This window comes from Excalfactoria chinensis, chromosome Z, assembly GCF_039878825.1.
Source record: "Excalfactoria chinensis isolate bCotChi1 chromosome Z, bCotChi1.hap2, whole genome shotgun sequence".
NCBI classification, from domain to species: domain Eukaryota; kingdom Metazoa; phylum Chordata; class Aves; order Galliformes; family Phasianidae; genus Excalfactoria; species Excalfactoria chinensis.
This window is the reverse complement of record NC_092857.1, coordinates 58,715,958-58,743,013: the sequence shown is the minus strand read 5'-3', so window position 1 is coordinate 58,743,013 and position 27,056 is coordinate 58,715,958. Positions and strand designations below refer to the sequence as shown.

General features: G+C 36.3%; 1 protein-coding gene across 1 annotated transcript in view; it reads right to left on the bottom strand.

The window, feature by feature from the left end:
* SLF1 (SMC5-SMC6 complex localization factor 1) overlaps positions 1-27,056 on the bottom strand; it is a 39,698-nt gene that overhangs the window by 11,822 nt on the left and 820 nt on the right. The window contains exons 4-11 of the mRNA XM_072358873.1: positions 23,866-24,109; positions 20,711-20,873; positions 15,923-16,054; positions 14,408-14,461; positions 10,879-11,037; positions 9,668-9,834; positions 8,461-8,598; positions 7,636-7,801 (exon numbers count right to left, since the gene is read on the bottom strand). Of these exons, the coding sequence (XP_072214974.1) occupies positions 7,636-7,801; positions 8,461-8,598; positions 9,668-9,834; positions 10,879-11,037; positions 14,408-14,461; positions 15,923-16,054; positions 20,711-20,873; positions 23,866-24,109 (1,223 nt within the window). The remainder of the gene's footprint in view (positions 1-7,635; positions 7,802-8,460; positions 8,599-9,667; positions 9,835-10,878; positions 11,038-14,407; positions 14,462-15,922; positions 16,055-20,710; positions 20,874-23,865; positions 24,110-27,056) is intronic.

Below are 27,056 nucleotides of genomic sequence, written 5' to 3'. Positions count from 1 at the left end.
AAAACTAAATAAGTGCTGTCCAGAAAGCTAACAGACTTCCTTATTCTTCAAAAGAAAATGAATAATCAGAATTGAAGGGCTGCTCTGAAAGTAATGGCTCCTATTTTATTATATTGGCCTAAGACATCTAGAGGCGAGTGTTGGTGTGGCAGCAGAGGTTGAACCTTCCCACCTTCCTGTTAAATGTTGTTGCCATGAGACATATGGCAGCAGAAGGGCAGTCTGGCAGAATGGTGACTGATGTGAAAGTACGTAGGAAGCAGAGATGCATTTCTCCATGAGGAAAAAATGTCACCCACTGATATTCACTGATTCTTCTGAATGTTTATGGAGACCAAACAGTGGATGTGAGCACAGCGAGGCAGTGGGTGGTGTGTTTCAGTAGCGGCTCACCTCTACTGGTGCAGATTTTTATGAAGGATCTCCTTCATTGTTAGCAAAATATACAGATAACAATGGTGTCTATGTTGAAAAAGAATGTTTTGCAACTGAGAAATTACTCTAGCAAATAGCACTATTGTGCTCTTTTTATCAGTTGCCATGGAAATAAATAAGAGGCATTAATTTCAGAGCAACCTACTTACAAATAGATATTGTGTGGGGAGGTGAGGTAATCTACGTTACCGAAGGCTTATAAGGACTGGTAAAACAAAATCTGTCAGTAATGTGATCTCTGAGATAGATCCCAGCTTTTACTCCTCATTTTTTGTTCAGCTCTATTTGATTTATTTTACCCAGTGCTTTTCTAATACATTATCCTACATTAACAATGAGATCTCTTAAGAAACAACACAGCACACTGAGATGGCTGGTCAACAACATGAAAATGAATTTTGTTTCAGCTAGTATTTAAAGATTTTAAAAGATGAATTACTCCCTATCTTCTCATAATAATTCGAAACATCCCCAGTGCCTTGGAATTTCCTTTAGGTTGCATATGTCTTGGTCATTGGGCCCCAAAGCGAAGTACTGGGCAAATAATCCTCAATAGTTATTCAAAGGAAATACATAACGAAGATGCAGCAAATAATGATATTTTTAAAAGAAGTGACAGAGCCAAGGAAATACATATGTAGTCTGATGCAGGTAGATCTAAAGCAAAAGTATTTACTCTGTTTCTCTTAATTTCTAAACCACATTGTTGTATCACTTGATCTGTGAAGTATTTTTGGGAGTGGCTGGGGGGCAGTACACTGAACTAATGACTGTTAACACTGCAAACATTAATGCTGTTTCACAAAGTCAGACATATAGTGGCAATGTAAATCTTGCTGATAATACATGAGCTGCAACTACCGTCACTAAACTAAGTACCTGCACACTAAAAGACATCCTAGATCATGCCAACTGCTACAGGCTTAGCTGATATTTTGATAAATGGCATAAACCAAGAGCTTCTCCTTAATTTTTTGAAGTAAATGGTACATCATTACAAATGAGAAAAACAAACACTCTAATTTACTGCAAGAATCTCTTTAAAAAATATTGAAATATTAACATATCCAACGTTCATTTCAACCACAAAACAATATAGACCTAGTAATGAAAATGTATGTGTACATTATTAAAAAGGAGAATGAAACAGTTATTTCCATTTGACAAGAGAACTGCTACCATGTGTGACAAAACCTCACTGTGCAAATAAACAGCTTCAGCTTCCAAACTCAACAGGCCAAATCTTAATGTCAAGTCTCTTTTACAGCTTTACAACCCTGTAGTTGTTTGAAACTTGGAGATTTCCTTAAATTTAGTTGATATTGTAACAATCAAACTGGCATAAAGAAAAAAATACACATAACAAGAACTTTCAGCAACAATACTTTGAGAAGAATAAATTCACAGAAAGCTAAGCAATCCCTGTATGCAAGTCAGTAACAAAGTAAATTCAGAAGAGCAACTCATTTGTACACACGCAACGCAATATTTAGAACATTATATCAAAACTCTTATTCTGAGTAAGAAAAATCAAGTCACCCATATAAATGACATAAGTTTCTATGCTACTGCCAAAGGCAATTTTGGATACAGTAAAAATACTTCCACGTAAGAAATCTTTGTTCACACCACCATTTAGTTAAAGCACATGATTATCGTTCACTGGAACACTAGACTCCAAACAACCAGAGTTGAGAATATTTACAAATCACGGTTTTTGATTCCACCACTTATTATTTGACTTTTAACAAAGCATGAACCCAATTAATTTTTAACATTTTGTTCCTCTATATATCATCAAATAATGAAGTTGTTTTTGAAACTATTTGAGTGTCTCCCTTTTCCCTTTAAACAAGTACTTCTAAAATTCCTAAGAATAATGTACTGTTACAAACAGTATTTCAAATTATTCTGAAAACATTCTCAACAGAACTGCAGTTTTATTTTTACCTGTAATACCCAAGTGGGTCAGGTTGGCACTAAATTCATTTTCTTCACAGCAGTCTCTATGGTGCTTTGCTTTGAATTTGTTCCCAAAGGAGCATTGATAACACACAGTGTTTTTCCTATTTCTGAACAGTGCATGCACAGCATCAAGGCTTACGTATTTTTGCAATAAATGCTTGTAGGGCTAGGAAAGCTAACTGGGAAAGAAAACCCCGATGCTTACTTCCAGGGGATGAACAGGGGACTGAAAGGGGAAACAGCTGCAGGAGATGACCTCAGCTAACAAAAGGTATAGTCTATAGCATATGACATCATACTCAAAATGAAAATCTTGTGGGGAAGAAATGGGGACATCTGGAGTTATGGCATTTGTCTTACCATGTAACTGCTCTGTGTGCTGAATTCCTGCTTTCCAGGAAGCTTCTGGGTGCCTGTCTGCCAATGGGAAGTAGTGAACTAACTCCTTATTCTCCTGCAGTTGTGTGCACACCTTTGCTACACTTACTTAACCATCCCTGTCACTTCTCATGAGTTTTACTGCTTTTGCCCTTCCATTTCTCTCCCCCATCCTGCTGTGGGGAGAGCAGTTTTGCAAGAGCTTGCCTGCCAGCTGAGGTCAACCCTCTGCACCATACTTAGCTAACTGAATAGCAACCAGTTAAGCACTTTTTTCTCTTCAAAACCCTCTTCCCTGTTGTTAGTGTTGAGAATCAATACTATCTCATCGAGAAAAAGCACTGAAGTGGGAAGAGACTGTTGACCGTGTTAGTCATATCAGTGCAACTGATGACTGCTAGCGTGGCAAAGGCAATTCCTGTATTGCTGTTCCATTTAATGCTTTCCTCCGTCAACTACAGTGCTCCAGCAAGATAAGTCTTAGTACACATAAAAGTTTTCATTGGAAAGCTTTTAAGTCATAAGAAAATTCATCTTAACTTTTTCACTTTGAATTACAGAAATTTTAGAGATGCTTTACAGAGGATTTTTTTATGAGCTGCAATGTTTTTAGTGTAATGCAGAACTCTAAAAGTGCCTTAAACATACTTCCAAGACAGTTTAAGGGACTGACAGAAGGACAATCAGTTCTGTGAATTTATACCACACTGAAATGCCTGAAATGTGTTAGGAAGGCCATCAGAACTATGTGATATGATGCAAATAAAAAACAGAACATATCTCTTTTACATTCCTTTGTCAGATTACATAAGACAACCTTCTGAAAGGAAGAAAAAAAACCTGCAGCTGTGGGATGAACAGCATTTTTGATAACATCATAGACATGGTATCACTGTGAAAAGATGCAATAACTGAATGGCTACACAGTGTTAAAAACAATACACGTTTCTAAGTTCCAAAGCTGAGTTAAAGGCTATTTTTCAAGGAACCATGCTGTTTCATTACCAAACTTACTTGCTTTCAAACTGTATAATGTATAGAATTATTTCTATGATTCTATGATTTTAGCTTGATATTGAGTATTGATTCAAAAAGCTTTCAGAGTAGGAAAATATACATTTTTTGCTTCCACATTTTTATATACAAGGATAATTTCCTTTTTTTTTTTTTTCTTTTTTTTCTTTTTTTTTCTCCATCAAGTTGACTCAGCAGATTAACACAGTAATGAGCGAGGGCACTCAAATTCATGTTACTAATTTTATTTTTTATTTCAAATAAGGAAAACTCTATCTAACATGAAAGCAAATCACAGAATCACAAAGTGTAGGAATAGGAAAGGACCTTTGGAGATCATCTAGTCTAATGCCTAAAGCAGGTTCTCTACAGCATTGTTAAGATTCCCTCTCAGTCTTCTCCAGACTGAACAGTTAAGGTCTCTCAGCCTTTCCTTGTAAGGGAGATGCTCTAGGCCCCAAATAATTTTTGTGGCCCTCTGCTAGGCTCTCTCTAGAAGTTCTCTGCCTTTCTTAAGCTGGGGAGTCCAGAATTAGATGCAGTACTCCAGACGTGGCCTTACCTGGACAAAGCAGAGGGTAAGGATCACCTTCCTGACCTGCTGGTCATGCTCTTTTTAATGCACTCCAGAATACCATCAGCTTTCTTGGCTTCAAAAGCACACTGCTGGCTCATGGCCAGTCAGGACATGCTGTCCATCAGGACATGCAGGTACTTCTTCACAGAGCTCCACTTCAGCAGGTCAGCCCCTAACCTGTACTGATGCATGTAATTATTTCTCTCCAGGTGTAAGACTCCACCTCTGCCCATGTAGAACCTCATCAGGTTCCTCTCCACTCGACCCTCCAGCCTGTCCAGGTCTTGCTAAATAGCACCAGAGCCTTCTGGTGTGTTAGCTACTCATCCCAGTTCTGTATTATCAGCAACCTTGTCATCAGTCCAAGTAATTTAAGACATTGCATAAGACTGGACCCAGTATCAACTACTGAGGAACACCACTAGCTACAGTCCTCCAGCAAGACTCTGTGTTATGCATCACAATATTCTGAGCTCACAGTTCTTAGTCCACCTCTCTGCCCACTTGCATATCCCACATTTCCTAAGCTGATCTATGGCAGTGGGAGACAGCGTGAAAAGCCTTGCTGAATTCAAGGTACACCGCATCCACTGTTCTCCCCTCATTTACACAGCTAGTTCTGACCTATGTCTGTACTTATAACCTCTCATCTATGTAACCATGATCTTTATAGTCCTTTATCCTTTCTTTTTCTTTGTTTATGAGGTTATGAGTCCTAGAAAAGGAAACAACTACACAGCATTTATTCCAAGAAATAAAGCAGCTCTCATTCCAAATTTCAGCATAAAATTTCTTTCTTACTACAACTGTTTCTGGATCGCTCTTTTCACATATATAAATATATATATGATTACATACATACATCACATACTTTTATGCAAGAAACCGAGAGGTGAAGAAAAATATACAGATATGTTTCTTCCCCTATAGTGCTGACTTGCTGCAGTTTCTTTGAATCAAATAAAAACAGATGCCTCTATCTCAATATCTAACAAAGAAACAAACCTCACTTTTACTACTTAGAAATGAATTTGTTAGACATGGTCCTCAAAAACTTTGTGAACTTCTCTGTTTCCATGCATATGTACTTTCATATGTACTGTACAACTGCACAAAATTTCAGCATACTGTTGTATGTTTGCTTCTTTCCACTAGCTAATAATCATGTGTAAGCAGGCAGATATGGTCACACTGTACTATCAAATAATTTATCTGATATACAGATAGAAGATTGCTTAAGCCACTCCTTTGATTTTGGTTTCTAAGTGTATATTGCCAATGTGCTGCCACTTAAGTGAACAGCTGCTTAATAAAAAACAAAAAGAAAGCAGTAACAGTGAATCATATCCTTAAAATGTATGAGTGAAAAATTCTGCACGCAGTACTGGCATATATTTTTATATATGCATTTATTTGTTTCTAGAATAATTTAAAAAATTAATAGATGAATAAGACACGTTTTTCTTCTGATTGCATAATGGGGGAGAAACTGGTCATTTGGCTTCTTCGCCTTCCAACTATGTTATTTAACTCTTTGAATATACAGAAATATCAGTACTTCAAGTTTAGTATAACAAAATTGAGAGTGTTGAAAGAAATGAGTTCTGTATGTAAAAACACAGCATTTCGGTTTAGAATTTGTTTTTGTCAAAGAATGCAAAGGAAAGAAGAATGTGTTATAAAAATACAAGATTAAAAGATAATACTGTAGTGTAGAAATGCTGCTTTTAAGTGTAGAATTTGCATCTGTAGGGATATTGTACGTTATAGCACATAAGATCAAAACGGAAAAGCAACGGGCAAAAAAACCAGAAGGCTTTGTGACAAAAGTACAATTCTTATACATATACTTACAGGTAATATAGTGGGAAATACCAAACAAACAAACAAACAAAAACCCAACAAAAAAAAAAACAACCCTAAACAACCCATAACCTAAACGAGGCAGGGCTATCGTTTATGTTGTATTTTAGTATTCCTCTGTTTTTCATCTAAGTAGTATGCTCTGCCTGCCACAAGAGATTATTCTGCTTATGCATAGAACAGTTTATAATAAAGGTATGGCTTATAGTACTAGAACTGGTAAAAAAAAAAGGCATGGTAGATAAAAAGAAAATGGAGTCCACACTTAAACCACACACTCAACACCAGGAAACATATAAAAGCAGTCTCATTTTCCAAAGAAACAGAATGGTCACTGAAATCAACTGAATGTAAGCCTGCCTGGTGCTCAGGACCTTTAAAAAAGTAGGTTGTTTTAATATAAATATGGGTATAGAAGCCTAATTTTAGATGCTTTTTTAATATCTTGACCAAGGATAAAAGGCAGAACTGTTTCAGAATATCTGGCTTTGATAGCCCTCAAAAAAAAGGTAGGAGGTCTGGCAAGGTAAGATGAGTGAAACACTCATTATGTTTAATCTTTCTGCTTTCTTTACATAATGAAGAACTAGTAGCTATTATACTGAAAGTGCTTTTTTCTCCCTAACACTTGATTTTCTATTGTTGTTCCGTTACTGTAATGAAAAAGTGAATGAAGTATCTATTTATTCTGTGCTTCCACAATAATTTAAAAGAGAACGCAGAGACAGCAGTAAGTTTGTATTTTATGTGAGAATCTAGAAGTCAAAGATGTTTTACTAGGCCTCTAGCTTCTGAAAAGAAAGAGGTGGTATAGAGGACACTCAGCATCTTTCAGGTCAATGTCCTGCTGGTCAGCAGGTCACAGAACAGCAATTAAGTTGCCTTCAATTGCATTTTTATGAAAAGATCTAGGTAAGACACCAAACGAAACTAAAGCACTTGGGAAGTAATTGGGGCATTTAACAAAATAATAAAATGTGTATATATAGAAAACGATAAAAAACTACTTGTTTTCTTAGCTTTCCCCTTCCAACATTTCCTGAATACAATCACTGTAAAATAAGATAATCATCTCTTTTGTTACACTTTATTGTTTGACAGAATGTTTTAAGCTCGTGTCCCTAATGACTACAGTAATACCTGCTGGTTAAGGGCATGTGAAGATCTGAATGTAGCCAATAAGCTACTCATGACTCGTTTCTTCTCTGCAGATCAATATGAGAATCTTATGGATCAATTCATTTCCTTTAATGGAGCAAAAACCAGCATGCTTCACAACAAAAGGTAGATATAACAAGCAGCTGTGATACTTACATATAATTCCTCACAAAGGAATGAACAAAGAAATGTCTTTTAAAAAAATGTCAGTCTTCATTATTTTAAAGCATAAAATTCATACTCACATCATTTCTTCTTTCCAATTCTCTATAGGAAAGTATGACCCAATCCACTAGAATATTTATGTGTTTGGTGAAAAGCACAGAGGTTTCACTTTCCAACCAAAAGGTCTTCAGAAGAACTGTCTGTGGCATTACTTGCTGGTGCTGTGAATTGGTCTCTTCAACCAAACTGTAAAAAAAAAGAAAGAAAAAAAAAAAAAAAAAAAAAAGCACGTGGAAAAACCTAAATCTTTATGCCACTTTGATTACTGTAGCTACTAGACAGAAGCCTTACCTTCTGTCAAAACATATAAAGATTTGGTAATTTTTAAGTATGGAAAGATCAGACAATTTCTGATGAATAATAAGTAAAATAATGATGACTATTAAAGTCAAACTGAAGGAATTCTAATACTGTGCTAATATATAAAGGCTGCCTTTATTACTTAAAGGGAGAGCAAAATCAAGATTTCTTCATATTTCATAAACTAAGGAAAGATAATTATCTCCCTAGCGAAAGATAACATTTAATTGAATTTTTTTTAATATCAGCGTGTTGAAAATACTGCTTGTCTAACTTTAAGAATGGATATGAAAGCAATGCAAAGCTAAAAACTACGCTTTATGAGCAACATTAAATGCTTACTGAAACTTGCAATACAGTGAAATAATAATACTGTGAAAAGCTAGAGATCTTAAAGCACAACTAGGAAAAAAAACAATACCAGTTACAAAGCACTCTGGTGGAACAGAGTATTATTACAAACACAAAAATCAGGAAACAACCTGATGCAGATACAGAAATGCATGTAAAATTGTAGAAAAAGAATATTATCCTATAAAGCCTACCTCTTTGTCAAAAATTTTACTTCAGCTTTTACTAAATCAAAGAAAAACTTCAATAGCATTTTGAGAACTGTCCTCCATTCATCTGCTTTCCCTGAAACTGGGACTGCATGACAAATGTTTCTGCAATAAAGGCAAGACCTGCAAAACAAACACCAACAAAATCCATTTGTATGACAGAAATGACAGTCTGATTTATTGGGAAGGGAAGCATATTTGACTTTTGACAATTTTGACAATACCTTACTCATCAGCAACATTCATAATTTAAAGCCAAACATTTTGTTTTTAAAGCTACACTTTCTCCAAAAACATGCTTGTTGCTGGGGCCTTGTGTTATAGAGATGAAGGCTCTGTATTATAGCGTAAACTAAACTGCTTTCTGTATAACTGTATTTTTCTGTCTCTATCTGAGTTATTGTGCAATTACTAGATTTAACAGAACTTCTTACAAATCCTTTAATCATATGGTAGTCTTGCAGTATTTCACTGACACTGTAACATCCTATAAGCAATTCGCTAAATTTTGAAAGGAATACAGGTTTTGATGAAATCTAATGCTTGTCTGACATGATAAAGACAATTCTGAAGTAAAGCATGCAAAATTTTTCTGGCTAGAATTTTGACTATTGGAAGGGAATTGGACTAGACAACCTTTAAAGTTCCTTTCCATGACTGTATGGCTCAATTAAACATATTAAAAAAAAAAAAAGAAAAAAGAAAAAAAAGAATTCCGCAAGGAGGTACTAAAAGATAAAATATAATAAATATGATAAAAATGCTCTAACAGATTAACTCTCCTCTGTTCCAATGGTATGTGACATATTCCTAAGCAAAATTATTAGCCGTCCAATTACAGTGATTCTAGCAGCTATTCAAGAGCTGTTGTATACTGAATCTTGTGTTCGTAGATGTATGGGATTGAGTCACTCTTGTTTAACACAGTAAAAATTATAAATAAAATCAAAGTAGATCAAGAAGCTTGATGCCTGATAAGACTAAATTTTGCTACCTAACTACAGATATATTTGTGTATATGCATGCATATATACACACAAGAAACAGCAATAATACACAGATTATTATAATTTTGAAAAGTTTAAAACAAATCCGCAAGTTAACATAAATCATGTTTGGAAAAACATAACTATTGCATCTACTATCTCACTAAACAATTGTTGTTTTTTGTTTTTTGTTTTTTTTTTTTTACCTTACAAGCATCTCTATCAAGTTCCACGTGCCTTTCTTACAGACAGGACACTGAAGAAGATCTAAATAATATCCTAACATAGATGTAGATTTCCAAGGAGGATCATGTTGGAGAACAAGGTCCAAAACATGACGAAGTTTTGCACAAAGTACTGCATCAGTATTTTCCTGTAATAAAACAAGGAAATATTATTTGCTACAAAATGATCCAATTTCATGTGGCCAAATTAAATCAGTGAAGTAACACATAATGCAGAATCAGATGCAGCAAAATTCTGAGTTTACAATAAGTAAAACAAAAAAGCAATTGACACTAGAATCTTATTTCAGCTGAATGTGTTAGTGCTTAGAACAAAGCTTATTTTCCATTTAATATTCTATCCATAGCCTACTAGGTTAAAAAAAATATGTTGCAAAAGTGTTATTTCTAAAAGCAATGAAAAAACCTATGGGCCAGTTCTTCCACAATATTTGGAGGCTATATTCATACTATTTGCAAATCAATAATAAAAACCAACACATTTCAAATCCTCCCCTTTTAGGTTACATTAACACTAAGACACTGATGAACTTGAATGGTTAATATGGAGGCTGCTCCGAAACTAATGCCTCCTATTTTATTATGTTGGCCCACAACATCAGAGGTGGATGTTGGCGGTATGGCAGTAAAGGCAGAAGCTTCCCTACAATATCCCATTACATTTTGTTGCCATGCAATAGATGGGAGCATAGGGACAGTCTGACAAAATGGTGTCTGACATGGAAAAGCAGACAAAGCAAAGGTGCACCACTGCCATGAGGAAAAATGGCACCTGCTGACATTTACTTGTCTTTGATGAACATTGATGGTGAGCAAACAGTGGATGTGAGCTCAGTGAGGCAGTAGTATGTTTCAACAGTGGCAACAGTGGGTCACCACCCCTGTTGTAGGTTATTCTGAGTACACCACGCAGGCTCTTGTACATCACTGGTGAAAATGCATAGCTAGTGGTGGTGACAATGCTGAAAAATAGTGTTTTGCAGCTGAGAATTTTCTCAACCAAATAGTTCTAATGTGCATTTCACTGTAGTTTCTGCAGAAATAAATAAGAGGCATTACTTTCAACCGACTTATGAAGCTGTAACCATACTGTAAGAAGCAAGGATAATAACTCCATCTTTAATATTTATAACGTTTTAGTCTTTTGTAATACTTAAACATTCTGTTCTCACCCACAGGACATGTTCAAGAAGAGAATGAAAAAGTGGAACGGGAGGTAGAGAGTACTTCTGACCAACAGAAAGTTCCATAATCACTTCAGATAATAAATGTTCTTCTATTAATTCTTCAAATACGTACAATCTGCCTCTAGACAGGTTAGTATTTTTAACCTGTGAAAGAGATATATTTGAGAATAAAATAACTGAGTAATAAACATACTTGCAAACTTGAAAAAATAAACAAACCACAAAACACACAAAATGAAATCTTTAAGTAAATGCTGGCAATATGCAGGAGAACATTAAAAATATAACATAAATATTACTTATTGCCTGATCCAATGAGCTACTGTAACATAGAGAAACCTTATCTCCTACTGAGCTGTTTTTTCATTCACAAGAAAATGCTTTCAGAACGTGCTTCCCTTCTTATGACTACCTGAATACACTTTATCTTTTAAAACACAGACTACAATTCACATACCCTGTAGCTTGAGTGTAACTTATTTTGAGAATTTGTGCATAGGAATAACTGCTAATATTTCCAAACATGTACAAGTACATCCTACACCCCTGGATGTACTTCACCATGGCTGGAGCACTAAGAGAATTACTATCATCAAACAAATGAAGGAAACTGAGTAAAAATATAAAACCATGAAATACACCATTCATGAATAAGCTTCATAAAACTACAAACTATGTATCTATTTTGTCTCCCTACTTTTCCTGTAATCACTGGGCATGTCAAAGAAGCAGCTAATGCTTCAAATAGCACAGATATTGATCCCAGTGTATTTCGAAGCTCTGAAGATCTTCTTAATGGCACAAGAGTTCTCTCTTATTTAGTGCCACTCATGACAGTGAAACTATAAACTTTACAAGCTTTTTTCTGACGAATCGGAAGAATGTAATGGTTTTCCTGAAATGCAGCATCTGCCCTGTAATTTACCTGTTAATGTCTGAACTGTCAGCTTTCAAAAACTTTCTTTCCATTGATAAATGATATGAAAGAAGAGCTACTGAAGATCCCAACTATGTTGCTATTTACACCCCACCTGTATTCAAAATCAAAGCTAAGATGCTTAAGCCAGTTACAACTACACTGCTGATGGAAACTTCAGTTTTGAAAATAAGCTCTTTTGTACAACCACATAACCTGAGGTTCTGGTAAATTCAAGTACAGTGGGAAATGAGAGTAGGGATTCACAACTGAGAAAAGTAGATTCAAAGAGAGAAGAATGACTGACCTGCTGGAAGTTATGCAGATTTACTAATGCTTTAGTCCCTTAACATCTAGCAGACTTCACTACCTTCTGCCACGAAACCTGGCTCCGGCTGCACATTGAGCAAAACTATTTAAGACATTCTACCAATTACTTCAAAGATAATTTAAAATAATACAGGCTTTAAGCCCAACTGTGGTTTTGAGGTTATGGAGTTTTCTACTTTCAGCAACAGTTCCCAGAAATGTTTTAGTACCAAACACAAAGAGCTCAGGTCAAACCTGAATATGATCTTCTGAAAGAAATAATAATCATATAATAATCTTAGCAAAAGTATGAGTGAATAAGCTCTAACTTAGCATTAGATATTTAGTTTCTCTGCAAATGCTACAATTCTCAGATGCTCAACATATGCTGTTGTAATATTAATGATAAATAAAAATGCACACTTAGATTATTTTAATTAAATCATTGTGCGCCTCATGTTCGCAACTCACATTTATTTCAATTTTATCATTCATGTATGCACTATAAAAATATTCACGTTATTTCCTTTGGAAATAATAGTTGCAATCACACATTTGTAATGTTAATTATACGCAAACGGCACATCTAAAAAACAATCATAAAGTGCTCAACAGTAGTTAAGACGTATGAAGATGACTTAGTATTTTGTACAGGTACAAGCATGTCATTACTGCCAAGGTCATGATCTGGTGATTGTACCAGCAGGACCTCCTACCTTCTGACTAAAACTTAGATATCTTGAAAGTTCTGACACTAGAAGAAACAGATATCATTCACACGTTATCTGTAAAGTACACTGAAAAAAAAAACCACCACCACCAACAAAAAACAAGTAAGAAAACGAGTCCTCTTTTGGGAGACTTTGGGGAATCATGCACTACTTTTAAAACAGGAAGAAAGTGCAGAATGAATTTTCATCTCATTTAAGGGGTAAGGAAAGATGACGGGAAACTGGTGAGGCAGTTTTTTCAGTAATAGGAAACACTTTTTGCAGGGCCTTGGTATTCTGTAAGTTGTTTACAATACTGTTTTGGTTGACAGTCTGGTTGAAGAGGAAATAACAGTTTCTTGTACAGAACTACCAGTAAAAGCAGTACTACTATGAGGAGAAACAAATGGAAAATTAAGGTGCATTAAAATAAGCTGTGTTTAGAAAGCAAAATGCAGAAAAGAAGTTGTCAAAATATATTTAAAAAAAAACAACACCAGAAAAGACGGATGATAGGAAAACAAGCAAAAGCAAACTATGACTGAATATAATACATAGATCTAATCAGTTAATTTAGTTTGCAGACACTTTTTTTTTTTTTTTTTTTTTTTTTTTTTTTTTTTTTTACTATTTCAATATGATTGGAAATACTCACCGGGACCATATTAGAGCAATGTTTAACAGATTTAAATATACAGCCAATAAAAGACCCACATTGGATGCAGAGGCTAGCAATAGATATTCCACCAAACAATAGAGTAACATATTCATATTATATAAATAATAAGACTTAGATTCAAAAAATCCAAATTAAAAATTATATTGGGTGCAGAATAACAATTTATTTTCAGAAGTGTTATGAAATCTGAAGTTTTATTGCCTCATAAACTCACTAAACTAAATATTAACATTACAGTGTAGGACAATAACAAAGGAATGTTGATGCTTATGTTTAAAAATACTTTTCTTCAATAGAAAGAAATTAGATAAAAGGGGAATTCTGTGAAGACTGGGACTTCATTTCTATGCCAAATAACTAAGTACCTAGTATGGGTGAAAATGAGTCTTCAGCTACAGAAAAATGCACAAAGCTAATAGATATGCTTCAAGTATTTCCATTTTAACCTTTAAAGTGATGAAAGTCCTGAGAACATTTCAACAAACTTATTTAAAGAATTCATTTTTAGTCTTAGAGATAGAAAAGGGAATCTTTTTGAAAGTATCTGTTTACTTAAGATAAAACAAAAACTTGATAAAACCTGTTGCTGACCTGTACTTGATTTATGATACACATTTGGCTTAATGGAAATTAAAAGGAGAAATGAACTGAACTGCATAACTCCTCCCTCCTTTGCCTCTTTCTCTTCATAAGAGATAGGCAGTACTGGAGTACTGAACAACGGACTGGAAAAATAAACAAATTAATCAGTACCCCATGGTGTTCTACACTTTTCAGTACTTTTAATACACTTTAAAAAAGTATTTTTTCAATAGCAAGTTTCACAACAGAACTGTGTTTACCTAACTTCGGTACAAAATCTCATTAAGTGCAACATGTGCTCTTTGCAAGAATCCTTACCTTCGGATTGCATCTATTCAGAAAGTCTTTCTGAACAAACTTGTGCTTTGCAGCCTACAAAACAAGAAAAATTCAACCTGTACAGTGGATATTGGTAAACAATCTATAAATAGTGCATAAAAAGACAATTTAAAAAAATACATTATTTTAAACATTCAACAAAACAACCTATTTGTTTTATAATATTTAGATGGCAAAATTAAGAAATAGGGGACTGATATATGGACAATTTTCCTCCTCAGTTTTTCTGTTCTTGTCTACTTTTTTTTTCAGCTGTTATGTAATTTTTACTAGTTTTATTACATTTGCTCCACTTAACCATTTGAAACTTTCAGTTTTTCTGTGACAAAATGTAAATCCTGGATACTCCTTACAAATTGCCCACAGTGTGTTGGATAGTAGGTGCAAGAATGAATTACTATTCCTGTTATACTTAGTTACAGCTTACTGTTACAATATTATTTACACCTGTTTCCAGAGGAAGTCCTTTAGGAGAGACTGTCCTTAGGATTATAATTACTCTATTTGGACATAATTACATAATAGTTGAAGGGAAAATAATCTGTTAAGAGTTGCACCTGTTATACACTTGTACCAGTTTTGGCAGTGGTAGATTCCTTTTCTTTATAGTTTAGAATCATAGAATCACTCAGATTGGAAAAGACCTTAAAGATCACTGAGTACAACTATGATGTAACTGTACTACCCTAACTCTAACAGCCCTCTGCTGAATCATGTCCCTGAGCACCACATTCAGATGGTTTTTAAACACATTTAGGGATGTTGAATCAACAGCCTCCCTGGGGAGCCTATTCCAGTGCTTAACAACCCCTTCTGTTAAGAAGTTTTTTCTCAGATCTAACCTAAGCTTACCCTGGCACAACTTGAGGCCATTTCCCCTCATCACCTGTCACCAGTGAGCAGAGACCAGTCCCGCTCTCGCTGTGAGCACCCTTCAGAAGAGAGCAATAAGGTCTCCCCTCAGCCTTCTCTTCCCCAGACTAAATAGCCCCACGTTTCAGTCTCTTCTTGTAAGGCATATTCTCCAAGACCTTCACAAGCCTTGTGACCCTTCTTTGGGCCTTCTCCAGCACCTCAATGTCCTTTCTGTACTGAGGTGTCCAAAACCAAACAGTATTTTATAGCATGCTATGATACAGTGAATTTGTAACCAAAAAATTGCTGAGAGCCTGCCTGGGTGTTAGCCCTTGAGGAACAGTGCTAGTACAGTGTCAAGGTCTCTTTACTTTCACTGCCCTGCCAGCAAAAAGACTGGGGAAGTACCAAGATTTCAAAGTCTACATCTTCCACACACCCACACATATCAATTACCACTATTATATTTTATTTTGGCTAATGGTAGATGTAGTAAAAAAATAATTATTAAAAGGCATTACTACTACAAAAGATAGTCAAATAACTAGCTAATTAGCTCAGCATCTATACTAAAGGATAAATTTCATTACATACATTTCACAATTTATGGTAAGAAAGCATTAACTAAATGCCACTTACCTCAACAAAATACATATGCCTGATCACAGCATTTTTCATTTCAATAAGCTGCATGTTAGACTTGTTTTGGTCAGTTTCTTGTGCAGGCAGAAAACCATTAATTTGAGTAACTTCAGTATTTTGTATACCCTCCTAAGCAAAGCAAAGCAAAACAAAACATCATTTTTTAATTTCAAAACTAATGCTTTTAAATACTTTTTATGTGCTGAAATACGTTCTTACAGTCATAAAATCATTGTTTACATGTGTGCTTATTCAATTTTGAGTGTTTACACTATCAGACACACAAACAGCTGTGGAAACACATCACTGATGTCATAGGCAGCTATAGCATGAGAGCTACCAATGGAAGTCATTTTAGGTTGCTTTGAGTTAACACGGTTAGATTTTGTTAGTAAGGACAGCTGCAGATGTGGCCACTGTGAGAGCAGACAGACAAGGAGCTGCCCCTTGTCAGATCAGAGCCAGCTCTAGCTGCTCCAATAGAGACCTGCTGCTACCTGGGCTGAGCCCTCGGTGATAACATAACTAGGAAACTAGAAAACTACTGTGAAATGTCAGCTAGGAGAGATGGGATGAGAAATGGAAGAGAAGAAATCCTACAAGGTCAGTACAGAAAGAGGGCAGGAGGTACTCCAGGCATGAAGCAGAAGCTCTCTACAGCCCAGGAGGAGCCCATGGTGGAGCAGGCTGTCCACCAGCAGCCTATGGGCACTGTGTGGAGCAGACAATCACAGAATTCTAAACAAACTAGAACCACAGAATTCGGATCTCCAAGTGCACCCCATGGAAGAGCCCACAAAACTTCCTAGCAGGAACTGAAGCCTTTGAGGGATCCAAGCTGGAGCCATCTGTTCCTGAAGACCTGCACCATATGGGAAGAACCCATACTGGAGCAGCTTGAGAAGGTCTGCATCCCACTGGAGGGTCCTCAGGGGCACAATGAGGAAAGAACGAGAGAGACAAAATATTACAGCCTAAGCACAATCCATGCTCACCACCCAACTGCGCCTCTAAAGAAAAGAGGCAGAAGATTCAAGAGTGAAGCTCAATGCGAGAAGAAGAGATGAGTGGGGTGAAGGAGTTGTCTCTCATTTTTTACTCTATTGTGTCAGTTGCTCCAAAAGTAATGCTTCTTCTTAACTTCCATGGAAACTACAACAGATGCAAAGAGCACAAGAACACTACTTGACAAAATCCTTAACTGCAAAACACTATTTTTAAATACAGACACCACCATTAGCTATGGATTTTCACTGGCAATGAACAAGAGCCTGCCTGCTGTGCTTATAAACATCTGCACTAGTGGAGGTCACCCAATGTCACCACTGCTGAAACACAGTGTATTCACATTCACTGTTTGAACTCCATCAATAATCCACAAGCATCAATGTCAGTGGGTGCCATTTTTTCCACATGGAGGAATTCAATGTAACCCATTTGCTTCCTTCACACTTCCATATCAGATGTTATTCTGTCAGATTGTCCCTCTGCTCCCATCAGTCACATCGCAACAAAGTGTAATGGGCTACTGGTGGTAAAGTTCTACCTTTACCACCACACCACCAACATCTACCCTTGATGTCGTGGGTCAGCTTAATAAAATAGGAGGCATTACTTTCAGATCAGCCCGAATAACTGGCAAGAAATTAAATCAGTCTTCTTTACGTCAAGTGTGTTTGTGACAGTAACTGGTGTGTGCAGTACTGTAAAATTGCTTTAAACAGCTTTGATGAGCCAAGGATAAGTGGAATACTCTGACAAATTAACTACTCTTTACTTCCTGTGAACTTTATGCATGTTGTTTTCAACACATTCTAAAACTACTTATATTAAGATAATTTACAGTACCATCTTGGCAAAGTGTTATAAATTCCAGCACGCAACCAACAAAGCTTTCTATAGTCTGTATTTAAACGCAAGGATAGTGCTCTAAAATCATGCATGCGCTTTAATATCTTGAACCAGTACAAGCAACACCTTAAAGGATTGAAGATACTCCCACAGGGTACTTTAACAATAGAGCTACAAGATTGACATTTTAGAACAGATACTGAAATATAAGAGGCAAAACAAAGCATTGTTAAAAAAATAAAAAACAAACAGAAATAATCTGAATGCCTATGAATATATGCAGCTCCACTTAAAAAAAATAAAAGAATATCATGCAGCTTCTCACAATTTAATATTTGTTTTGGGTGCTAAACCATAGACTATATGTTTGTCTGGTTATGAGGAGAGTATTTATTTCACATAGAATTAGCAGTCAAAGACCAGAACTACAGATTTAAAAAGCTGGAGCATTCAAAGTTAAGTCCTAGTAAAATATGCGCCAAGTATTCATAGAAATGAAAAAAAAAATTATGTTCATAACAATTTTTGATAAAGCAAAAGTAATTTCAGAAGTAGATTCTGCCTAATAGCAAGCTCAGTTTTAGCATCCACCCGTTTGCAAGGGCAACATTCTCTCTTTAGCAGTTCCTTAAAATCATCTCACACTGTGAAGAACTACAAATCTAAAGGATTTTTTTCAGTCCTTTGAGTATTTCTAAGACATAATGTTGTGAAGTTCTGCATAGAGCAGGTGACTCTCTCCTGGTTGATAACTGTCTCCTGAGAGACGCAAATACACGACACCTCTCTCGGCATTATCAATGTGACCTAAATAAGAGGCTTTTTCTGAAGGACCCAGAAAAACCAAAGTGGAAATTGTGAACTGTGGAAGTACACAGTTTCCTAGAACATCCAACGTACCTCTGTAAAAAAGAAAGATTGGTTTTCTGTTCATGTACGCACCTCTGCTGATATTTGGCCTTTTCCTAAGTTCCTTTCAAGACAGTGCTTTCCTCAAAACCTCAAGGCTTTTTGTCTGTACTTGAGATATACTGGAACATCTATCTATTGTCGAAGTTCCAAACTAGCTCGTGAGCCTATTATTTTGTGCCTGAGCCATTCAAGAACTGAATATAACACAGAGAAAATATATTCCCACAGCATAATTTTCTGTTGACTTGAGAACGTTCTGGTTTTGAAGCATTGAATACTGTTGATGTGTCCAAACTGAAATGCGTCAAAGAATAGATAATCATACTAAAAATCTAATACCCAAAGCAGGTAAGGATCTCATCAAGCTGAACACTACAGCTGTAGTATTTATACAGTTAGTAGAATTGACAGAGTTAAATCTCTTTACTTTACTCCTTCTATATGGGGAAAGGTCACATGCTATACATAGCCACTGAAGCTAAAATAGTTACTTTTTCATTTGGTGAGTTTTAAACACCCTCTTTCACATCCACCTTCCAAACAGAACAAATCCATCAACTTTTGCCAGGACATTGTTCAAAACCAGTAATGGAGTGGTTTCATTTCACTAATGTCAAGCAATGGCAAATTGATCCTTTGCAGACAAGGTGTCTTTAAAATCTAAAACCTAGCTTTTCTGTAGCCATCATTAGACTTCTACACATTCATTATAAAGTTGCACAATATTGGCACCACTCCTACTTTCATCAGTATCTGAATTGTGCATACCTCAGTTAAGGAATAAATCCTGGATTTAAGAAGAAAAAAATAAACAAATAAAATAGACCAGCAGTCCAGAATGGAAAGAAGAATGCATACGGTAGAGAATGAGGATCAAGGTCATGTCTCAGCCCACACAGAATTTTGTTTAAAAACAGACTGTAGAATAGGGTAATATTGGTCACGGTAAACAAAGGACTATGAATCATGAGGCACTTCTCTCACTTTCGAAGGAGGAACAGGAAAAAAGAGTTTTACTGAATACTGCGCATGTAAGAAAAATCACTGAGCAATGTCATTTCCTCTCAGTACAGAAGGAATGATGAAAGACAGAATCAGGCTGTTTTTCTTGTTTTGCTTTCTCAGTACTGTGAATTTAAATTATTCTGGATTCGTTAGAAGCTGAATGATGAACCTCACATTCTGAACAATCTTATATTTCACCTGGCTTTGTCATTTCAATAAAAAACTCTCTGGCAAGATGACTAAGTATGGCTTTTACCTTCAAATTAGGTTGTTATCTAGGCCTTCATGTCTTGGCAAATCTGTTGATGGGACAGTAGTCCCATGTTCTAGTACAATTTATAGTAACTGTCCTCAAACATGCAATGATCCTTCTGCATTAAGGGAGAATTAAAGATAATAATAGGTAATAATAGCAGATCATATAATTATTTTAGGAATCATAATTCCTGTAGCAACACTCTCAAAGAAAAGATTATGTAGGTGAGCAACTTCTGTAAGATTCCTAGTGCAGAAGAATTTTGTCCAACGTACAGTTCCATTGGAGAACTCATAAGGCAAGCACCAATTCTTCCCAAGCCATGAAAGACTGGAAGTTGACTTAAACGAATCTTACTTTTTTGCCATGGACTGTAATGTTATAAATAGGAAGGTCAAATAACTGAGGTTAGTTAACAAAATAATTGGTACTGAATCATAAAGAAGCCATAAAAACCTTATTTAATGCATTATATACATTTAAAATATTTAAAGTATTTTTTTCTGGGTTTGCCCACTGTCTCTCATCCTAGCTCTGTTCTCCTTGTCCTTCTTCCTTTTGGTACCTATACACATTGATGAGATCTCCCCTGAACTTTCTCTGCTCTAGGATGACTTGTCTTGAAAGTTGATTACTGTTTATCAAATCTCAAAGCATATCATATCCCCCATTATTATTAATACTGCATCTTAGAGAGTCAGTAAACCAGACGTAAGATGTAACAACACAAGTGATTTTAGGTACTTTTTTAACTTACTTACCTCCAAAAGGTAATCTCCTACATATTGAAAAGGGTAGTACTTAGCTTCAGATAAGCATTTTTCTTTTTGCACAGGAAAAAATTTATTAAGGACAAATACATGAGTAACATCACTCTCGACATTCTGAGATGAACACACGGTTGCCTTTCCAGCTTCTAGAACTCTAAACAAACAGATTTGGAAAGACATCATTTACTGCATTTCATTCATACTGCTTAAACTTGCATTACTTTTAATAAACTACGAGAGTGCATATGTACGACATTACCGAGGTAAGGTTAAAAAATCATCAGGAGGTTAAAAAACTGCTTAATAGCCATGAGAAACAGAAGGAACACACTTAATGAGACACCCCTCTCTTCACAATTTAATACTATTAATTAAAATCAGCGTAAGCATCATGCATATCTGACAGAGGGCTTAAAAAGTCAAACATTTAGAGGACAGCATCTGTAAGTCATTGCATTAAGATTATATTTGATCCTTCAATTAAGAGTTGTGCTACCAACCAAGTAATAAAAATGAAAATCTGCCTTTCTGACTTATAACATGCTATCTTCAGAATGTTGTTTTCCAACAGGCTGTTCCAAAAACAGTGCCTCCTAGTTATTTCCATGTGTCATGCTTTTATGACTTTTTATTGGTATTCCACATCATAACATCATGTAGCTCATTGGGACTTAAATAGTTAATGCTCCAGTTCCACGGACTTCTGGTATTTCCAGGTACTTTGTGTTTCCGCTTAGAGGGAAAGATAAAATCTGTTTGCAGATCACAAGATTCTCCTCAGCCCTTTCAGCTCATCCCGACGGTGTCTGTGCTCACCTTCAACATTACAGTAAAGCTTTTGGTTTCTTCTGGACATTCATGTTATTTATTAACTTCAACTGTATTATGTTGTGTTATCTTGCGTTCCAATATCACATATAGTAAATTAACTTTCCTCCTCAGATTGTTGCTGTTTTGTTTTTAGGCCCATGCCCCATCTCCCTAACCTCTCTCCTTTTCCCTTTCCCGGGCCGTGGGTCCATGGGTTCCCCCACCCCATTAGTCATGGAACCAGGCTGAACCACCCTCTAACTGTTAAGACCAACAACAGGGATACAAAGAACACAACTGTACTATTCGATAGAACAAATTCTTGTCTACAAAACACACTTTTTCACATAGTCACCACTACTAGCTATGCATTTTTGCCAGCAATGAACCAGAGTCCGCATGCCATACTTGGCATAATCTATACCAGTGGAGGTGATCCACTGATTCAAAGCTGCTATGGCAGCACTGTTGCTAGTAAAATGTTGCCTATATAGTCCATCTTTCATCAATCAGAACAGATGGAAGTCATATGGTGTCAAATCTGGACTATAATGCTGGTACAGTAGGACAATCTAGATTGGCTTTCAAACTGGTATGGGGCCTGGCATTATTGTGTTTCAAGAGAAAGGCTGTATTCATCTCTGGCCTGATTGTGAAAGTTTACAGCTTGCTCTGCGTTGTAATGTAGTGATCAGAAGCTGATGGTTTGTCCAGGTTCCAGGAAATCCATAAGGATCACCCCTCTTCTATCCCAAAAGACAATGCACATCACTATACTTGCTAAGGGCTGCATCTTGAACTTTTTCTTTGATGGAGAACTCACATGTTGCCGTACCATGGACTGCAGCTTTTACTCCAGCTCATAGTGGTCACTACATCTTGTCACTGATAATGATGTGATCCAAGAAACTCACACCTTCAGTCTTGTATTGGCTCAGTAAGTCCTGATAAACTTGCATACAGTGTTCCTCCTGTTCCCATATGAGCATGTGTGGTGAAAACTTTGAGATGATTCAATGCTGCCACCATAATTTCCAATGCACTCAAGCTGATATTCAGTTTTGTACACATTTCCCTGGTTGTAATCTAGCAATTTGCCTGGATGAACTGATTGAGATGCTCTTCATTTCATGGTGTGACGGCTGTGCAGGGCCACCTAGAACGTGGCTTATCTTTCATGTTTCATGTCACTGTTGCCATTGCTGAAATTCCAGCACCCACCTCCTCACTGTGCTCAAATTCACTGTTTGGTCTCCTTAAAAATTCAGCAGGCATCAGTGAATGTGAATTGGTGACATTTTTCACTCATGGAAGACTCCACCTTTGCTTCTTATGTACTTCTACGTCAGATACCATTTGGTCAGGCTGCTCCTCTGCTGCCATCTGTCACATGGCAACAACATGTAAGAGGATAGTGGTGGACAAGTACAACCTCTACTGCTATACCATCAATATCTGCCCGATATCACAGGCCAATATAATAACATAGGACGCATTACTTTTGGAGAAGCTCTCCTATGACAGAAATAGCAGTTTTTCCTCAAAGTTACGATGGCAATGAAATATGCGCTAGAGGCAAAAAACATCTACCTTTTTGTGCATTCTGACAGAATAAAAGTATCCCCACACCGTTGATGTCTAGGTAGCAGCTAGAAAAACAAACAAGCAAACAACCCTTTTCAACCTGTCTTGCTGATGTGGAGAGAACACTGATGAAAAAAAAAAAAAGTAGTCCCAAATTTCTCACACCACCATTTATTTTCTGTTTCCTTCATATTTTTACCCCTTCCCTTCTGAACAATCTGCATTTACACCGTATCAGAAACGTTTCAGTAAAAGTTAGGTCTTCAGAACTACAAATGACTTTTGCATACATGTAAAACACATAAAATAAGAGCAGTTCGGATCCTTAAGACATAGTTCAAGGCTAGCCCAGGTCTTCCAATCAAGATGGTGTAAGTTGTTCTGACTACCATATGAATGAAACATGCAGACAGAATAAAGCAGTACTCTGATAAAGTGAAAACTTTAATTTACCTTGTCCCATGAGGAATGTCACTGTAAACAGTTTACTCAATGTGCCAAAAATACCATAATACCTATTACACTTACTACTATACTAGAAGAAACCTAGAAAAGCAGTGATATCAAAGAATTAAAGAATTACTTTTTTCTTCATAAACTGTACGGAAGTATGTTGTTGAAAATGACTTGAGAGTTTGAAGAGCCAGAGGTTGTTAAGGACCAAACTAACAGGAATGGAAGAAGAAAGATCTGCTCAACCATATGATAAGTGTACTATCGTTCATTTTAAACTTTAAAACAAATCTTCTTACCTTCTAATAGGTGCCACTCCTTCATAACCCTCCTTAACAGCAAGGATAACTTTCCATCTGTAGAAGGCCCCTGGAGCATCAGAGTTTTCCAGCTCTTTGCGCCATCTTTTAGGTGCAGATTGCATTTGAGGTGAATAATGGGTGTCTTTTTCAATTTTATATCCCCACTCGTATGTTGTTTCATCAAGCCATCTGCCACTTTCGGCACTATTAATTATGTACTCCTTAGTTAGTATCCACTTTCCTAAAAAGCAAATGAACTGTCAACCACAAAAGATTTTTTCGTGCAGACAAATAGCAATCAACTGAAGATCTACTATAAAATTAACTTAAACCTTTCTTGTGCAAATAAAAACTGGAATTATAAGTACCATTTTAAAAACTTCTTCCTATTACAAGAGTTCTCATCTTTACGCTTCAAATTCAGAAATCTTTCAATACCACTGAAAACGATCATTTTGTTTTCTTTTAATGATCAAGTACCTTTTTACCCTTCCCAGATGAATTACTTGCCTATGTGCAAATGGAAAATCTCAGCATCCCAGATTTTGTTCTTGCAAAGAATTCTGCTTAACCCTTTGTTTTTAACAGAAGTTGACACTTACAGACTTACCTAAACATATCTGAGGTGCATTTCGTGCACTTCTTTGATATATAACAATGCTGAGAAAGTGTGTTCAGGGAGCCTTTTTATTGTTGCTAAAGCATTAATTCAATATGCTGAAGAAATATTTTCCGTCCGACGATTAAAAATAAGGAAATAAAGACTGTTTTCAGCATCTAAGCTGTTTCTTTTACATATTCTCAGTATTACTAACACCACAAGTATAGCAAATGCCAATACTTGGGGTTACTGTTTTACACATTTGTCTTTTTCTTTCAACCTTTTCCTCTCCTCCTTTGGCTCCACCTCCTCCACCCCTCTTCTTTTATCTTCTGCATGTATGCTTCTGATACTGCACATAATGATCCCCTTTTACTCTGTGCCTCTCAGTTCTTACAGTTTCAGGTCAAGAGCAGTGGTTAAGTAACCCGCTCCTGTTTTGAAATACTACCTACAGAAGATACTGAAAGAGAAATTGACTTGAATTGTGTGAACTTAATTGGTTTCACAGAACAGCAGGGTTGACTAGCAAAATGTCTCAGTGCAGATGCACAGATGGTACTTCTATATAACCCAGCATAGGTACCAGCAGACTTCTGACTGCAACAGGTATGCTGCGCACAACCTGGATATTAAAAATCTCTTTCATTTTGAAAATCCAAACTCAAAAATTTGTTCTGCTAGGGACTTGATGAGGACTGGCATCCTTGTCAGTATTTACATTCACCAAGATGGGTTTAAATGTGATCACAGGAGAAAATCATGGTAGAAATGAACACACTCTGTTACCAAGCACAAGAATAATGATTATGCAAAACTAGTGCCTCTTCCAGATAGAGTACCAGATAGAAGGTACTTGAGAAGTTTGTAAAGATAGAAATACAAAAGTTTTGTATTAGCAAGTAGGTAGTTGTATCCAACTGTTTAAATCTCCAAAATTAAAAACAGATAAATTTGACATCTAAAATGTGTTAAGTTTTTGAGAGTTAAAATGAAACGCTATACCAGAAACTTATATGTATTTTAATGTTCTTTCTCTCGTGAAAATGTTGGTCTATCATCTACTCTATGATATCAGTTTGATCAGAATTCTGAACTGCTACAAGTAATCATCTATGTGTATCCTCAGATTTGAGGAGGAGTAGATGACTGAGAACACTTGCTAATATAGTATCTAAGTGGAAACATAAAATCACTCATTTTTCAGGTATCCTTATACTCAAATCCACATTTAGATACTCCTGTCTATAATCTCCTCAATTCAAGTTAATCCTGCCCAATAACTGCTTTATCAATTTGTTATAATACAGTATGGGAAAAGTAAAGATCACATTTAAACAGTCAATAAATCCAGACTGTGAAATATTTCAACCTCAAAAGATTCTCTAAATTTATTTATCATAAAATTTTTTCAGGGAACATATTTTATGACAAATTTTAAGTAGTTACTATTGTAAACGCACATATATTTGCTTCATCACAGCATTTTACAGACCCTAGGCAAAAATAAAAAGAGCAAGAAGAATGAGAAGTGACTTGCATCAGTAAAATGACAGCAGCAAGAACCTGTAGTTTTCTGTCACCGTGTAAGCAGAAACTTTGTAGCAGTGATCTTTAACAATGAACTCTGCATTGAGTCTGGTATAAAGAAAAATCTACTCACCAGTTACAACTCTTTTCTCCATACTCCTTTCAAGTGAGCTGATGCAGGGAAAGTATTATGTCATGACTTAAACTGGTGATTGAGCACCCGGTGAAGGGTTGTGGCTGGTCCAGAGATATAGGCAGACTGTGCAGCTGTGCTCCCCATGAGACCAATAAAGGTGGGCTCAGGGTGCAGACACTCTGGGCTCAAATAAGGGCCAGCCACTGAAGGCTGTTTTTTGAGGAGTACTACATACTACATGGGTAGGTTCAACTCTTCTTTCTGTATTTGACTATTGGCCTACCAGTGACTACGTTGCCTGATATCACCAAGAATGTGTCAGAAGCAATTTCACTTCTTTGTGAACAGAGAAGCTTTTTCTAAGCACTTGTAATGTTTGGATAAGGCTTCATGATGTAACTGATATATAAGAAACCTTTTATTTAGGAACAAGTGCAAGGAAATAAAATTAAAAAAAAAAAAAAAAAAAGACACTGGGGTATCAATTTGGAATAAAATAAAAAGGTAAATCTAAGCTTAAACGCAAGAGTAACAGAATGAGGAAAAGGTGTTTTCTGTAATTTGAAGAATGAGAGAATTGTAGGGGCTGGAGAGGCACCTCTAAAGATTGATCCCAACCCCCTTGTTCAAGCAGCTTCCGTATAGCTGGTCACACAGGCAGGTGTACAGATGGGTTCTGAGTATCTCCAGAGAAGGGGATACCACAACCTCCCACCTCTCCAGGCAGCCTGCTCCTGTGCTTCACTACTCTCACAGTTAAGAAGTTCCCCCCTATCTTAATGCGGAATGTGCCTCATTTTATGGCTGTACACTACTGCAACGAGTCTGTCCCCACTAACTTTACTCCCAACTCATGAAATGAAAACAGTTTTAACTGTTCCTTTCTAGCTTTGAGTCCTTGAAATTTTACAGCAAACCTAC